Below are 17,028 nucleotides of genomic sequence, written 5' to 3'. Positions count from 1 at the left end.
ATAGAAGGTCCGCCCCGTGGTACAGTTAACAACGTACTAGTCATGGGTTCAAGCTCCATATGGACCCTGCCCTTCCCTACTCAGGACGAACTATCCTGCTATGGGTAATCAATAAGTCATTGATAGTCAGCCCATTAGTAGTACAGCCAGGACTTGACCAAAAAGACATAAAAAAACCCAATGAAAAAAATAAATATTAGAGAGTTCATCGATCACTCACGTGTGAAAAAAGTTTATTTCAGTTGTACTATCGGCCAAAATATTCCAACATAAATGAGCACGTTTCGTTGAAAAAAAAAATGCTTATGATGTACATTTGTAAATATCTTCATGCATTAATGTTTTAAAATAAACATTTTGTATCTTCTGGAGTAAGCATATTATTTCACAAAAGAGGTGATAGGTACATAAGTAAATATAATAAACATTGTTGGGTTGAACAACAAATTCTCAATTCTCATTGAATTAACTAATACGGCGATAAACGATAGAGCAAATATTACCTGATCGTATCCAGAGATGAACATGTTGCGGGAACATTCGGTGTCCAATCCCATCAACGGACTATCATGTTTCTCTTCCTATTGTTACGTCTATTTTTACCATCGGGTCTCCGTTTATCGGTTAAACTTTGTACAACAGCTGGATAAATAAGGAAAATTAAAAGATTTACGAATAAACTTATAATTTGAAAATTGATCTAAAAATTGTATTTTCTGAAATATATGCTACATGGTAAAATACGTTTTAAAATTGAAATACTGCATTGCCACGGAAATCATGCCAATACAAATATTTCTCAAATAAAATTTTCCTCCTTCCAGTTTGCTCTGGTTTCTAATTTTGAATTTATCGATTCGGTCGAGTGAAGAAATACAATCATGTTTAATCTTCGAATGATGTTTATATAGTACCTGCATTTTCTTTAAATTAAATATTCCATCCAGTTGCGAAACACGTTCCTGTCGATTGTATGAGTGTAGGGATCGAAGGGACAAAAGTAAACATAACCTTCCTTCGTCAATTGACGCCGTACACTTTTACTATTCAACGCGCGTGTTTTCTTTTACATACACGCTTTTTTCGGTTAGCTGGGTTTGCTTTCGGTCGTTTATTTTTTTTTCTCATCCACTGTACACAAGATAACAAAGCTGAACAGATTCTCCCAAAGTAATTTAACGCACTGTAAGTGAATTCGAAAGCTGTGGACAAAATCTCGAAGCAGTAAAATTCTACTCTGTTTTATTTGTACTGCACAAATTGTTTTCTAATTCAATTTCCTCGCACATACACTTTAACGCTTGTTTGTGCATGTCCTTACGATGTCCTTTTTTTAATTTTTTTGTTTCATTGTTCATTGGTTTAACTGGGAACATTCTTTATTCCTTTCGTTCAGTTTTCATGTAGACATCTCATACTCATAATCCAAAAATACGCAAGCTTTGTGCAAGGGTATGCCGTTCAGCTTGTACAAGCTTGGAGATACTTTACCCATGACAACCATCATCAGACGATATTTCAAATAGATGGAAGATCAATATTTAGCTACAAGTTCTTTGCCAATTTCTCCATTACGGTGCTTGTTTTTCTATTTAAGAACTGATTCTGAGCTATGAACAAACTATCGCCTTTATTGTGTAGCTGAATTAGACAGAGACATGTCTACTATCGTTAGTTGGAATCAAACGGTACGGATGGACACGATTCAACACAGGAGAACGCAAATAAAATGGTCCTTGTTGCTTAACATTCCTTTAGGTGCATGTACAACATTAACGCGAATGTCTACAGGTGGGTGAGTGAGTGGTATCGTAAACGCATCGTAGGCAACGGAAGTGTAGGAAGTGTCATCAAACTGTGTTAGACTGAATATACATTGAGTTATGGAGAGATAGGATATTTATTTCATTCACTGAAACCTTCACATTCTTGTCCAAGAGTTCCATCCATTTGCTTAAGAAAAAAGAAGGAACCTTATGCTTCGGTACATCACATGGCAACACCCTTGCGACTGTTCATGGGGATCAACGACAGATGGAATGTCTTTTCAATCGGATGAAACAACAGCACCGTATGCAAACTTTTAAAAACTTAACGTACAACAACAATTACTACTAAAACAAAAACAACTTGGAAAATCTTTTTCTTTCGACTGCGACTTCCAGAGCAATTGGGAATTGTCTAGTTTTTGAGGTGCTCAGAATTGTTGATACCGGGCCGGGCCAGACGGTGGTCCATAGGCGGGAGCTGGTGGACCGTACTGTTTGTGTGGTTCCTTTTCGCCCTCCTTATACTTGATGAAGTATACCTCCGGTTTGTTGGGCTCGGTAGTTTCTGGCACTGGAATTTCCAATGGTGCAGGATCCTCCGGTTTCTTAACCAGCACGTAGACGAGGGTCTTATGTTCGTCCTGTGGCTGTGGTGGAATAATCTGCTTGATCGGGGCTGGTGGAGCCGGCGCCTTAATGAAGATAATTTTGTAATGCTTTTTGGGAATGGGAGCTTCCAGTACGGGACTTTTGATAATCTCGGTCGGTTCCTCCGGTGGAACGTGCACGTACACATTCTTAGTGATCAGTTTCGGTGGCGGGCCATATTCACGGGCCGGTGGACCATACACCGTGGGCGGTGGTGGACCATATTCTTCTGCTGGTGGACCGTATTCTGGTTTCGGTGCGCCATATTCGTACTGCGGCAATTGCTGTTGCTTCGCAGGCACGACAATGCGTGCTCTCGGGGGCTCTGGTTCAGGTCGAGCTAATGCACAAACAATACAGGCAAAGAGTATCTGGAACGAGAAATAAATATGAACATTCATCAATTAATCATTACGTATCGCTGGTAGTAAGAATTCATTATAGTAAAGATTATCTCTCCAGACAGCTGTATACTGACTTTGACTTAATAAAGATGCATTTGAAATATATATTTATAGCTTTTCTTCAAACTTATTTCGATCAATGTTTGTAATTATACTTTAGAATAGTTTTCTTTTTATTACTACATAAACGGGACACCTACATTTTATGGTTCAACAAATCACTCAGCCCTGGTGAGAGGTGCGTTAGGTAGTTTCTGTCGTTCTCTCTCTAGTTTAAAGTTACATTAATTCATTTTATTTTATTTTTCCCATTTCCCCAAAGCCTTTATCCAAGGATGTACAAAATGCTTACTTATTTTATACACACTCCCATACATTAAAACACCTGTCAGTTTTGGTTCGGACAGTGAGGTAATGCATGATCGGAGACCCAACCCTGTTTGTGGTCCAGGAAGCGGAAGCGGAGTTTGTATCGGTTTATATGCCACCTTTCCGAGCTCGGTTCAAAAATGGTATTACGTGGAAGACTGAAAATGTCCATCGTGAATAACGTCATTGACATTTTTGCGTTGTTGTTTGTTGTCGGATGAAGAGATGGGCGACTAGTTTTTGATTTTACCGAATTGAACACGGCATCGTTGCTGTACGGAAACCATGGAAAGCTTTCCACTACCATCGGCGCATTGAATGACGGCTTATTGTCATCCGTGGCAGTATTCCCTTGGAAAAGAGCGTAGGTGTTATGGTATGGTAAAGCCACTGTTCCTATCATCAGACACGATCGCATCGTCGTCGACGCTGCGTGGCATCGATAAGCACACCCAATTAATGCACAGCGTACCCAACAAATGCGTAACACGATGCGTCAAATGCATTTTGCCATCGGACCAAGGGCCGGATGGACCTTGTTTGGTTTGTTTTCACTTCCCGCTCTTTTCACACTGACCGCACGGTTGGGGTTTACCTAGCACAAAAACGCATTGTAAAATCGTTGTGCATTATTGCAACTCTATCCAACCACTGCGAATGCAAGGTGCGCGAATAGATGACTTTTTTGTATTGGGAATTGAGGTGTTCCAAATATTACGTAACGTTCGTTATGGTACCGCCAACGTGTCAGATTAATTCATTCGTTCCTTGTTCAGACGTACAACATACCCCTTAACTGACCCCCCCTGAAAATTGTGTACACACATAATATAGTAACATAATTTTATATTATAATAATATAATATAATATAATATAATATAATATAATATAATATAATATAATATAATATAATATAATATAATATAATATAATATAATATATAATATAATATATATATAATATATAATATAATATAATATAATATAATATATATATAATATAATAATATAATATAATATAATATAATATATATATATATATATAATATATATAATATATATATATATATATATATATATATATATAATATAAGATAATATAATATATATATATATATATAATATAATATAATATAATATATAATATAATATATATTATATTATATTATATATATTTATATTATATTATATATTATATTATATTATATATTATATTATATTATATTATATTATATTATATTATATTATGATATATTATATTATATTATATTATATGATATTCTATTGTATTATACTTTATATAATATATCACGTATATATTGTTCATATTTTATGTATAAACATCACTTATAAATAGTTTTATAAAGTCGGTATGTGGGACAGTTTTGTGTGTTTTAATTTGTATTTTAGTGTTGATGAAACGGATTGATGAACGGACTCATTTTAACCAACTTTTACACCCTTGTGAACTTAATGTTACTATTAGCCAATTAAAAAAGAAACTCCTTCTTTATATTTATCTCATCTTAACCATCATCAATAAGAAAATAAGTAACGTACCACCCCAGTCACAAATACTGCTATTTCTGAAAAGATTGGCGCTTTGAACCATAATGCTGTATTGCAAATAGAAACGATGAAGCATATAACACGTTTATCGATCAAAATTCCTAGTGCAAGCGGGTTTTCTCCTAAACCAAAACAACAACGCTTTGTCCGATTTGAAAGCTCAAACCATTATTTGTTTGCTAACACCCTCTGTTGCTGCGACTAATCAGTAAATGTAACAAAATTGTCACTTTCAATCGAGTGACTTTTGGGATAAGAAGCTAAGACCCTTCCGCTGAATGAGGCACCGACAGGAGTAAAAATAAAATTCATAGAACAATCTGGAAACAGTTCGGGGAACATCAATCCCTTCAATTGCAATGATGGGTCCCCTGAGGACGGAATGGAACGAAAGGCCAATGGGAATCTCGTTCCGGTGCGCAAAAAGCTTTCTGGAAAAATGTCGCTTTGGTGGTGGTTTTGTTTGCAGCGTGCAAAAAATAAAGAAAAAAAATAAACAGACGGCCAGATAATGCAAAATCCCATGGAAGTGGGGAAGAAATGGTCTTCCTTCTTCCAGCGACGGATGGTGACAAGAAAAATCACCGGAAGTTTGCATCCGCCCTCGGTGCAAATTTTTTCGTGATCGTTTTTCCAACCATTGCTCACCCTTGGTCCTACCGGTAAATCGCACGCTCTGTTGTACGTCGATATTTATTTAAATGTCGGTGGATAAGAAAAATGGGTTTCTTTCCGGCACGATTGATCGGAGGCAAGCAAGAGCTAGACGGAGGAGCGTGGAGCCTTCGTCTTCGGAGTTTCCGGAACGGGCGCTTTAATCCGCCCGGTAGGTCCAATTGATTGGCTTGCACCTTTTCCATAGCGGTTTTGCTTTAACCTGCCTCATCCTCCATGGCTACAATCAGCGGACGCAAGCGAGAACGACAGCTGTAGTGGAGCAAACTTGAATGGTGGGAAAAATGGTTTTCCAAAATGAAATTTATTACCCGTGCCATATCACCGCGAAATGGGTGTCTTTCAGTGTGAACGAGCCGGAATAAAATCGAGTCACTGCCACGAAGACAAACAGGCTCAAGTGCCATAGGCCCCCTAGCAAGACAAACGGCATACTGTCTTCCCGTGAGGCGAACACCGTTAGCCTTCAATACTGTGTGAGAAGCTACCTTCTTGCTAGTAACTGAGAAAAGAGAGTGAAAGGGAAATTTAATACTCCCGGACCACGTCCGAGTGCTTCGCTAAAGTAAAGAGTACTCTGGGAACTCGGGAGCACCAATAACAATTAAACTGTGTGGAGTACTCTTTTAACGGAACTTAACCAATGCAATAAGCAGCGGTATGGGTGAAATGAAAATTAAGTAAACATACCCGACACCTTCACCTGGCATTCATATATGACTGGACTGTTGTTTTTTTTCTTTCCTTACGCGTTGGTTTGTTTCGCGTCCTATTAGACGATGGTGTGAATACTCCTTGAAAGTTTGACTGTACTCTGCATTCTCAAACGTTGTTATGCTATAAGACAAATGAACCGCTTGGCTTAAATTGTGCCATTGATTCCTCTTGACCCCAGCACACAGCTTCCGGTGGTTGGTGAAAATTGAGCCTGTCTTTACACATTCCATGATCATCGGTTGAGTCTCAAAACGGAAACAGCTAAAATAATCGCCACGCGTTCAACCGTTTTATTTATACAATCTTCCATCGGATTCAGCAGCATTCAAGTGGTGTGGAACGAACTGACCACAATCATGTCACTTTCGTCCGGTCTATTGCATTGTGCGCTCTTGCTTTTTCTGCTTTTCCGCAAATTCTCCGTTTGTAGTTTTTCTCCGAAATTGGCAGAAAAGTGCTGGAACCGGGCCGGCCCTGGTCAAAATGTGTGAAGGCGTGAAATTTTAATGACATCTCAGGCCTGACCAACCACCCGTCGTTTTGGTCACGGTTGGTTGAATTGGTCACCGAGCCGTGTGCTTATAATTGTCCTTCCGCCACTGTCGGTGACAAACATTGGACATTCGCTTCCTACCACCCTGCCTACACAATGTGCGCTCGATCCACACTGATCGGGCTAGGTGTCAGGCTGCGTGTGTTCGTATGATACTGTTACGGTGGCAGTGCTGTTGGTGTCATGCTATGTTGTCACATTTTTATGGTTCACCTTAACACTTGGGCGTCTGTACCGGAAATAGCGATGTTACAGGCTGTCGAAATCATCTACCAAACCTGGTGTTGACTTAGGATCTATCTCCTTCTATCATGAGCACTACTGCCAAACGGGTATTGCAATCGTGATACTAAAACAAGATGACACGAGGCGACCCTTTGTATCGGGTCGATCGATTTAATCAAGTTTTGCTGAGCTACATTTAATGATGATTGAAAAAAAGCACTTCAACCCTGCGACGGAGAGTGCGAGGTAACGCATCGATATCAAAATGTGCTTAGATGACCAATTTTTTAGACACATACACAAACACAGGAATGCAAAATGCCACCAAAGTCAAACGATGACAAAGATTCATACTATGAAAAAAAGGGACCATGATCTTTGCCACGGGCTAGATTGCACCAAGAATGAAAGTAAACTTACAGTTCGTTTGTTTGTCATATTTTTTCATCCATTTGCCTCCCTAAAAGATGGTGCCTTCTTTTGCGCTCTACACTGATTGCGGCTGCAATCAAAAGATGATGAGTCAAACGGAAACGCGCGAGAAAGTAGTAGTTGATATCACCGCATTCGATTGTTCGGGTTGTTTCTGCGGTAATGAAATGTACTTTGCTGCGCATTACTAATGATGTGCACTGCAATCACCATGATGTAAAGTGATTATCGCACCGATAAGGTGCAGGCAGTGATGAGTTCATCATCTATTCGGGCACTCAATTATCGAAACACGTTTGAAACGTAATTACTATGTGCATCACTTAAAGCGCGACTCGTGTGGGATGAATGATTCATGTTAAACTAGCCGTATACCGAGATACCTCGGTGCAGAGCCACTAGGTTCCAAGCTATCCAACAAACTGATGAATGAAATTCAAATATTTGTGTGCATTAAAAAAAGTCCTGTTTGCAGTTAGACATTTGCTGAAAAAAATGTAACATAGAATACAACTTTAATTCAAGGCTCTATCAATTTAAAAAAAATGGAACTACGATTCCGGCGGGAAACAGCGACAGTTTTGTGAAGATTCATATAAAACATACGCTTTGGCGGAACCACAAATGGATTTCCGATTGCATGATTTATTCATCTCGAAGCCTCTTACGACAGAGAATGTTTTTCGTATTTCAAAGACACGACGAAGCTTAAAAACTGTCGCAACAATGGCTGGCATTGGGTAGTGTTTGACAGTTGAAGGAATCGAGTTTTCGGTGATGGTGGTGGTGGTAACTGTTCTACTGATATACCATTAGAAATGACTTTAGAATCGATAAGTAATGGACAAAATGCGACAAGGAACCGGAAAACTCTCTTCGCATCTCCTATAATGATCCGTTTCTGCACAGAGCGGTACTACTGACATTTCGTACTAGGCGGCGGATTTTAGATACTGCTTTTTGTGCCAATTTGGCGCGCGATGCGACTAAACTTTGGCCAAAAACATGCTGCCAAACAAGCAAAGCGCTGTCTACCAGCACCAGTGCTGCTCGAGCCACTGGTATGTGCATTTTATTCACAAATCATGGCAATAATATTTACATACAAAAAGCATTGACTATGGCGTGCATACTGTGCGCTCCCTTCGGCAGAGGCGCCGATATGTGATGAAAATGTGGCGACCGTCGAAGCTCATCGACCAAGGATCAACCGGAAGTTGGTACATCAATCACCGTGTCCGCAGGCAGTCCGTGCCCATCACACTCGATGCATACAACCGCAAATGACGATGACGTCAGCGGCGACAGCCCGTTACTCATCTATATGAAAATGATCCGATTTAAACGATTACCCAACCCCCCCGAACCATATTGGCTGGGTGCGCTTTTCCGAAGCGATTTCCATTTCTGTGGATTGGATCACACTGTCGTCCAGCGTCTGACAAATACTTCCAACACGTTCTGCTTTCCGGCGTGTGTGCTTGTGTTTACGTGTGTACGTGTGCATGTGATGTTCGCTCCCTATCGCCGGCCGTACGATTTCTCATCAAAACGCATCATCCCAATATCCTTTTTGCCGCACGAATTTGATCTGAACTGAGGCAGGAGTATCATGTTGCTGTGATGATGTTTTTCGATAAACACGAGCTTCCCGGATGTGCGTAGTTTTTTTTAGCACACACTTGAGGTAGCGAGGGATGTGTGGGGAAATTTGGAACCACGCTCTAAATGACCAAACACCGTGAGCGTTTGCTGACGATTCTTCGACGCTTCGTCGGGAGAGCATCGAACGAAGCAAACAGAATTAGAAATTGATTCCGTGCTATCGTTTGTTGATTGTTTTTCTAGCTTTGGTTTCAAATTTTTTATTTCCTTGCCCGTTTGCTTGCTTGTTTGTTTATTTACTCGTTTGCGGTTGTATGCATACAGCCGAGCGAATGTCGTTTACCATTTGTATGGCAGATGAAATGTAGATAAATTGCGGTGTTTTATTAAATAAGGTGCAAGGCTTTACCCACATTTCAACTCTACCCAAAACCTCCCCAAATGCCGTACGTTGGCTATTTGTGTTGGAAATACTTTTTATAGCCTTTAAAGAATGAATAAAAAGAGCTGTTGAACAGTTCCCGTAGGTTCTCGTAGAAAATATGCCTGATTTGATCGTTTCAACCTAGTTTTACAACCATTTATTTAATTGATATTGCCGTCATCAAATACGTTTCAGCATGATTGAGCACGATTTTTATCCAGAACTTCATGTTGCGTTCGGTGCTGTGTGCTATATAAAATCGCGATTAATTTTATTTCGCAAAAAAATAATCCTTTTGGGCCATAAAATTTCATGGTGTGTAAAAAAGTATCCATGTCCGTCCTGGCAGCGAATATGATTAGTCGTACCAGTGATTTTTATCGCTTTTAGAAGGGTCCGACTGTCCGTTCATTTTGAATGATTTAAAAAAAAAAAGATTGGTGATCGCAAGAAGTTTATCGAATAGCACCCGGGATTGATTTTTTGTCCTCCTCCCTCATGATATTTAAACACAAAAAACCGTACAAAAAAGGTCATGTTTTGAGTCTTTCGGGCATCGTCTGGTGAAAGAAAAAAACTGGAAATTTCGTAGCACACATCACCCGATTGCTCGCAAAAACGCGTAGTGAAAGCACACACAACACCAGCAGCAAGTTTCACACGAACAAAATAATAAAATGACCACCTTGACCGCACCCGAACGTAATGCCCTGCAGCATCAGGATGGATCCAGAGCTTGGTTCGTCAATTTTTCACTTATGGTCAGTCTAATTTATTAATGCTATGTTTTGGTTTCTCTGTTGCCGTGTTTGTTGGAGCGCTTTGTTGTCGTTGGTTTTTGCTTATGCTTTTTGCCTGTACTACGGTTTCCGTGCTGTTGCAGCGCATTTCTGCCACCAAACGAGAGGTACGGAATTACTCCACACAACGTTCTGTACGCTGAGTCCACCGAAAATGGAGATTAAGTCATGAAAGAAGTGAAACGAAAGCGGTACGAGATCAGAGTACGCAAATCGAGGCCAGTATTTCATGGCTCGCGAAAATCAAATCCCTTGCACACAACGACGTGGTCACAGTACAACAGCAGAACGGGAAGGCAGAGAATAAAGGCAACCCGGAAACAAACATCACAAAACAAAACTTACCAGCAAGGATTTCATGATTTTTGTTTTTCACTTGTTTTATTGTTACTGACGGATGGTTTTTAGCTAAATGCGCAACAATTTTGCGAATATTGCACGTCTTTTTCGTCCGGATCCTCTCGCCTAAGCACACTCCAATGGGTGTGTGAGAGTCTGTGCAAACGTACGCGCACCTACGCAGAACAAACACATGTGGTAATACGCAAACGACACTGACAACGCGATCTAGAGGTGTCCGTCAATCGACCCGAAAAACCCCTGCACCGACAATGACTGACATTCGTCCGAAGCAATTTGCTTTTATATCGAAAATAAACGAGTGGTGCGATTTTTGTGCCTTGAATATGCACACCTTTACGGGCGTGGAGGGTGGGGGAAATGATGGCAGTCCATTGCGATGCAAACGGAATGTTTTGCTTAGTGCAGTCCTGCGGCATGAATTCGAACGAAACTGGCGAAATGGTACGCTCGGTAGAGTGAAATTGAAATAAATTACTCACTTATTCGGCCAGGTTCGATTGCGTCGTGTGCGTGCGATGATTACCACTCCCCAACGTCGAAAGCCCTGAAAGTGAACGCATATCGGTGCGACAAATTTGTTCGACGTGACGCTAGCTACGTTGACTGGTAGTCGGACAATTTCGAATGTGCTTGGGATATTAAGCGTCTGCACTGTGCGAAGTTCGTGCGATAGGAGGCAATGACGGCAGTGCGCGTGCCGTCGTACGATCTACTAATGCCGATGGGCAGTAACGAAAGCATTTTTACCGTTATAGGCGCTTTCTAGCAATAGCTGTTGAATGAACCAGAGAAGCTGAACTTGACCTTTATTATCGTGGTCGACAAATAATAGGACGCTTTTATGATGTTATAATAAGTTGCATAAATTCACTTGTTCCCATAAATTTTCAAAAATCATAAAACATGAACGATTATTAAATGAACAATATTGTGTCAAATTAAAACTACGTCGCGTGTAACATAAATCGCCAGAATCAATATTTTGTTCAAAAGTAAGAGTCAAAAATAAGAAAAAAAGCTTTTTGCAACAAAAAAGAGGTGAATACCAAAGGAAACAGAAAAAAAGAACAAAAAAGAACACCACTTAAATAGGACACATTGCACATTTTCGTTGCATCTGACCCGTTGAGACTAAAGTTCATCCAAACTATCAAGCAATCATCATATTGTTGGCTCCGAAAAAAAGCTACACAACAAACACACACCCTCGAAGCAATGGCCAGCGTACCAACATTCCAAGATGGGAGCAATGGGACAAATTGACGGTCCGATCTCCAACCAATATGGAGTGGGGTTTGTTTTTCTCGAAACCGTTTTGCTCATTAAAAACCATATTCCAGCGGGACACGCTGGGTCGCTGCATCATTTCAACGATTTGGGTCATATGGTGGGAGCACACCGAAGCCGCCCTGTTTTCTGATGCCTTTACCATGGCGAGTTGGGGAGAAGGAAAATCCAAACCCTTCCTACAGCGAACATTCACTCGATATCCTATAAACCATAGTGTTGGCAGGCTCCGAGCCATAGGAGGTCAACATAACAACAACCCATTGCTGGTGTACGAGCCACCGTTCGCCTCCCGACCTCTAGAAGGACTCGTAAGCAGTGATATCACTTTTCCACCCTTGCTGCCAGGCCTGGTTTGCTGACTTTGGTTTCGGTTGATTGCACAAGTACGTGAGCGCCGTTGTTTATGGGAAGTGGAAGTGCATAATATAATAATGAATATATGCGACAACATGGGAGTTCCGTCGGCCCGCTCCTGTTCAAGGTCTGTTCGAGTGCCGAGACATTCCGCTATGTGGGCAACGGCACGGACTGACGAACTTGTGTGCGTGCATGTGCATGTCTGTTTTGTCGTGGCAAATTGTAGGCAATCGTGCGCTTCGGAAGGGATGCGATAGCGATAGCTTGGAGGAGTCGGCGGAGCAACTTGCTAAAGTTTAGTCTTTCTTGTCTTGGCGACCAACCCGTGCAGTCAAATGGCGTCTTTTATCTCTTCACATCTCTTTCGCCGCTCATTCGCTGCCGTTAGTTGTTGGTGGCGTTGGCGACGGTCTCGACAGGAAAGAAAACCGGATGTTGTCTATCTTGTACGGTACATGTCGCTTCAAGACTGGCCAAACTGCGCTCCACATTCGCACAAAGGTTCACATGTTCACATTCGTTTTATCTGGCTCACTCTTTTCCGGTGCATACTACTTCGGCACGGATGCCCGATAAACGTGCATGCTGAACGTACTGCAACATACTCCACTGACAAACTTCTGCGGCTGCTTGTATGACATTTACGATATGCGAATGTATGATCTGGCTTTTTCTCGTCTTTTTCTCGATATTTTCATATGACACTAGTGTGAGTGCTTAACGGCAGCAGCAAAATACATATTGATTAGCATTATAAAACGACTAGTCTGGGAGAAAATTGTAGAAACAAAACGCGGTAGTAAACGACGAAAGAATTTTACCGTACTTTTATTCAAATGCCCTTTATCAGTCCGTTCGATTAGCAGCGTTACGTGAGCAAGCGTAAGCATAGGCAAAATTGCTATTGTTTCAAAACAAAATGCTTGCCTACATGCTTGGGTCATGCTTCTTACGTCTCTGCAGCCTCATTGTCTTTCTTTAAGGGTATACTAATGCTCCGCTGGGTAATGCACGTTTCTTGAGTACGATTTGACAGTACATAAAAGTTTTTCCAATGTGCCAAAGCTAGTACAACACTTATTCGTGCGTTGCATTTTATATATTTCAAATACTGTTCCAACCCTTATGGTATCATTTTTCGTATACTGAAAGTGATCGCTTCTGAATCGATGCATTTATGTTGTTGCAAAAAGTTTGCTTAGTATATGTTTTGGCAAGCGATCCAGTGTACCAATGTACACAAAAGAAAATAAAATAGGGAGAATACAACCAAAGCCAGACAAGCGGATTGTGACCAAATGCAGTATATTGAAGTATGGAGAGTTAGCAACATTGCTTCTTCGGCGGCGTTAGTCCCCAAATATATTTTTTCGATCATTGTGTGGGCCTGTCTGAATAAGAGACTGCAAGTGCATGTGAAATAAATAAAAACGACGGTAAAATGTATGCTGCCTACATTTATGCATGTGATTTCCTTTACCATTCTTCTAGCTGACCTACTCACCTGATTTTGCATCAGTTATTGTCCCACTGCCAATCGATATCATGGGATGAGCCTAGAGCAATAACACTTGAACTTAAATGCGGGAATGCGAATTTCCCGTCCAGGAGCTATACATAGCACCATTAGCAATTTATTGATCCTTGAGTTTGTCTATAGCCTGACAAACACGTAAGACACTAACACATGGCAAATAATATTATATGTGAACATGAATTTCTTAGCTTGTGTGTACGGATCGTTTTAGGAAATACTTTTAAAATAGTATCTGGTATTATTTGCTAAAACAAAGGTTTCAATTGAAAAAGAAAGTAGTCAATATTTTACACCGTATTGCTTCGAATGACGGACACTTTAGACATTTTTGGAACGTAATATTTTCCTACTAATTCAATTATTCAAGGGTTCAAGTCCCGAATAGACAGTGCTCCTATACGTAGGACTGACTATCCTGCTATGGTAACAATAAGACACTGAAAGCCAAGCTCACTCCATTAGTGGGTACTGGCAGGCCTTGACCAACCGCGGTTGTTGTGCCAAAGAAGAAGAAGAATTCAATTATTATCTATCAAACCTCTGTATAACTCACATTATTTAACACTCAAACCTTCTACATAGGAGAAAAAAAAAAAATTTCCAATAATTTTATTCGACACATAGCATAAAATCATGAAATTACAACAATATTTTCAATCATATTCCGGACAATTTCGAGCTCATGTTTCAAATTGCGGCCATTTTGATTCCAATTTCGAACAGCCACGAAATTTCGTCTATTCTCTTCAAATTCACACTGACGCTACACTTTTTTTAGTTTTTAACTTATTTTATTTTCTAAACACATTACAATTCTGAGTGTAGGAGTCCCCTAGACCGACACAACGACGGTGTTAAAAACAACGAGGTTTGAGTACTGTTTTTCTGTTGTGCTCGTAGAAGCATAGAACCGAAAAACTTCTATGCGAATTGGCGGTCTTTCCCGTATGGCCATCAAGGCATTTGTCACATATGTCTTCACATATCATTGTTTTCTGTCACTGTTTAAACACATATTTTTATGAAATTTATTAGCGCTTACTTCGGCTGTCCGGAAATTAAAACTTGATACAAAAGCTTCGAATTAAACAGACAGAATTAAATATGATAACATTCAGGTAGACGCGATTAATAGGAATTATCGAACAAATAACACTGGCATCGGTTTGAAGCAAAACTGCTAAGAATGCCTCTGGGTGTGAACTGACCGACAGAAAATATGTATTTACTGTGGCATCAGGGCCTAATATGAGTCAGACATATATTTAATTTATTCTAGTACATCATGGCAATTATTAAAAAATAAAAAGCGGTATGATCAGGGATTGGATATGAAGATATTAAATAAAATCATCATGAATGTCCGGAATTTGAAGCATAACGGTATACATAAATTGGTTTTGTATTATATTTTACGATTTCATTTGTATTCCATATATTTCATATATATTCCATGTATACCATACGAAGGACGCAGAAAATTTTTAAATTTATATATTTTAAGTGATGGGGGGGACATGGGTCAAATTTAGAAAACTGCCTATTATTGAGCCCATGTTAGTCGAGAATCGCGTAGCACGGGACCACTTGGATTGCTCAATGTATACATCGACACAAATATCATGGTGATGATTCAAGTTGTTTTTTAAGATATTTTGCTTCATACTCTACATCGGATATGTAAAACTGGTGACCTGTGGGTTTTAGATATAGGTTTAATGACATTTTCTAATGATATAATACATAATATTCTTCTAACTAGATGTTGGAAGTTATGCATATCTCTCAAAAATGTTACCTTAAAATTAAAAGTAATCTCAATAGAAACCAACCGGTCAGTGCATTGTCAATGCACTTGGGCCGAAAGCAGAAACAATCGCAAGCTCTGAGAGATATTCGACTTATTTCCTCTATCCATCCATTTGTTCCACATTCTTGTTCGATCGATTGTATTGTGCTTCCATGGTGTAGGAAATGGTTCAACTTGTTCTGTCAATATTTTTATCGCTCTTCCTAAAACATCTGCGATTTCTTAGATTCCAAGAAATGAAGGGTTAGAACAGCACGGACAGTAGCAATAAATCAGGCCGAACGAAAAATGACACCAAAAAAGAAGTCGATGGGTATAACGACAGAAAGTGGCATCGTTACGTTTGCTATTTCAATTGCTTGAATTAGAAAGAAACAAACTGGAATGGCAAGATTGGGAGTAAATGATTGACCGTTTCCTTTTTAAGCCCTGGATCTCAACCTGCGCCCGATAGGTATTGCAAGAACTTTGCTGTGTATTTTCTGTTAATATACTTTTGTCAACGATCACTGCAATATAATTTTTGTTTCAAATGACCAAACCAATAAACTTACGCTAATATGGCAGCAGTTAATTGTGTGTTTTACTGTTCTAATAATGTGTGTTCAACATGCAAATGAACACATTGAGATAATTTACTATTCATAATAAAATGTATGAAATAGAAATTTAGAATTCAAACAATTCAAGTTCATTTTAATCAATACGTTTTAGAACTTCACCAATGAACTTCAACAACTAATCCTTTATTCATCTTTTAGTAAATGCTTAATATCGTTAATTTGAAAAATGGAAAAGAAGATAATGTAAAAATTTAGGACAATGTAGCGATTGATTAAACGATTTCTAATCAAATCTAAACTTCATAATAACTTCAGAAAAAATACTATTATTAGCTAATTTAATGCACATTTACTATATTAGCTATATATGGGGCCCGAGGACCATATTAACCAATAATATTAAAGGTAATATAATATTATATTGAAGGCTATAGCATGTGATCATAATCCCTGGGCGAACTCTGTTCAAATGAAATAAGAAAATTCTACAAACAGTGAATATCCGACTATCCGTAGAAAAAACAAGAATTTGTAAAATGAATAAAACCTGAAGTATGCTAGTCGCCATGACTACTTAAAATTATTAGACTTCTAAAGATGAAGACTATTTCCACGCCAACATCTACTTCGTTTGTAATGTTATAAACAAAGTAGACTGTAGAATATTACAACTGTTCATTACCGCGCGGCTACACGAGGTGAAATATACAGCGAAATGAACTATTTGACAGGCGAAATATCTGCCAAATAACGCATCACAGCAACCCAGCTGATGTGCAATGTAAACAAATAACGTGTACAAAATCGCAACTAAATCCATTAAAAAACTTCGATATCAAGTATTTCGTTAATTTTCAGCTAATAGTTCTTCATTTCTTCCCATTTGTAAATGTTCCGCTTAAGAAGATATTCCTTTTA

General features: G+C 39.3%; 2 protein-coding genes across 2 annotated transcripts in view; one reads left to right on the top strand and one right to left on the bottom strand.

Moving 5' to 3' along the window:
• The window catches only part of LOC121590576, a 139,548-nt gene that overhangs the window by 67,826 nt on the left and 54,694 nt on the right, over positions 1-17,028 (top strand). The gene's annotated exons all lie outside the window — the stretch shown is intronic.
• On the bottom strand, positions 1,546-10,794 carry LOC121590577 (pollen-specific leucine-rich repeat extensin-like protein 1). Its single transcript, XM_041910368.1, has 2 exons — positions 10,536-10,794; positions 1,546-2,788 (listed from the first exon to the last, which is right to left on the bottom strand). The coding sequence occupies exons 1-2, from the start codon at positions 10,548-10,550 to the stop codon at positions 2,198-2,200; spliced, it is 606 nt and encodes a 201-aa protein (XP_041766302.1). The 5' UTR covers positions 10,551-10,794; the 3' UTR covers positions 1,546-2,197.

Source organism: Anopheles merus, chromosome 2R (assembly GCF_017562075.2).
Source record: "Anopheles merus strain MAF chromosome 2R, AmerM5.1, whole genome shotgun sequence".
Lineage (NCBI taxonomy): Eukaryota > Metazoa > Arthropoda > Insecta > Diptera > Culicidae > Anopheles > Anopheles merus.
Note: the sequence above shows the minus strand (reverse complement) of the source record. Positions and strands in the feature narration are given on the sequence as shown.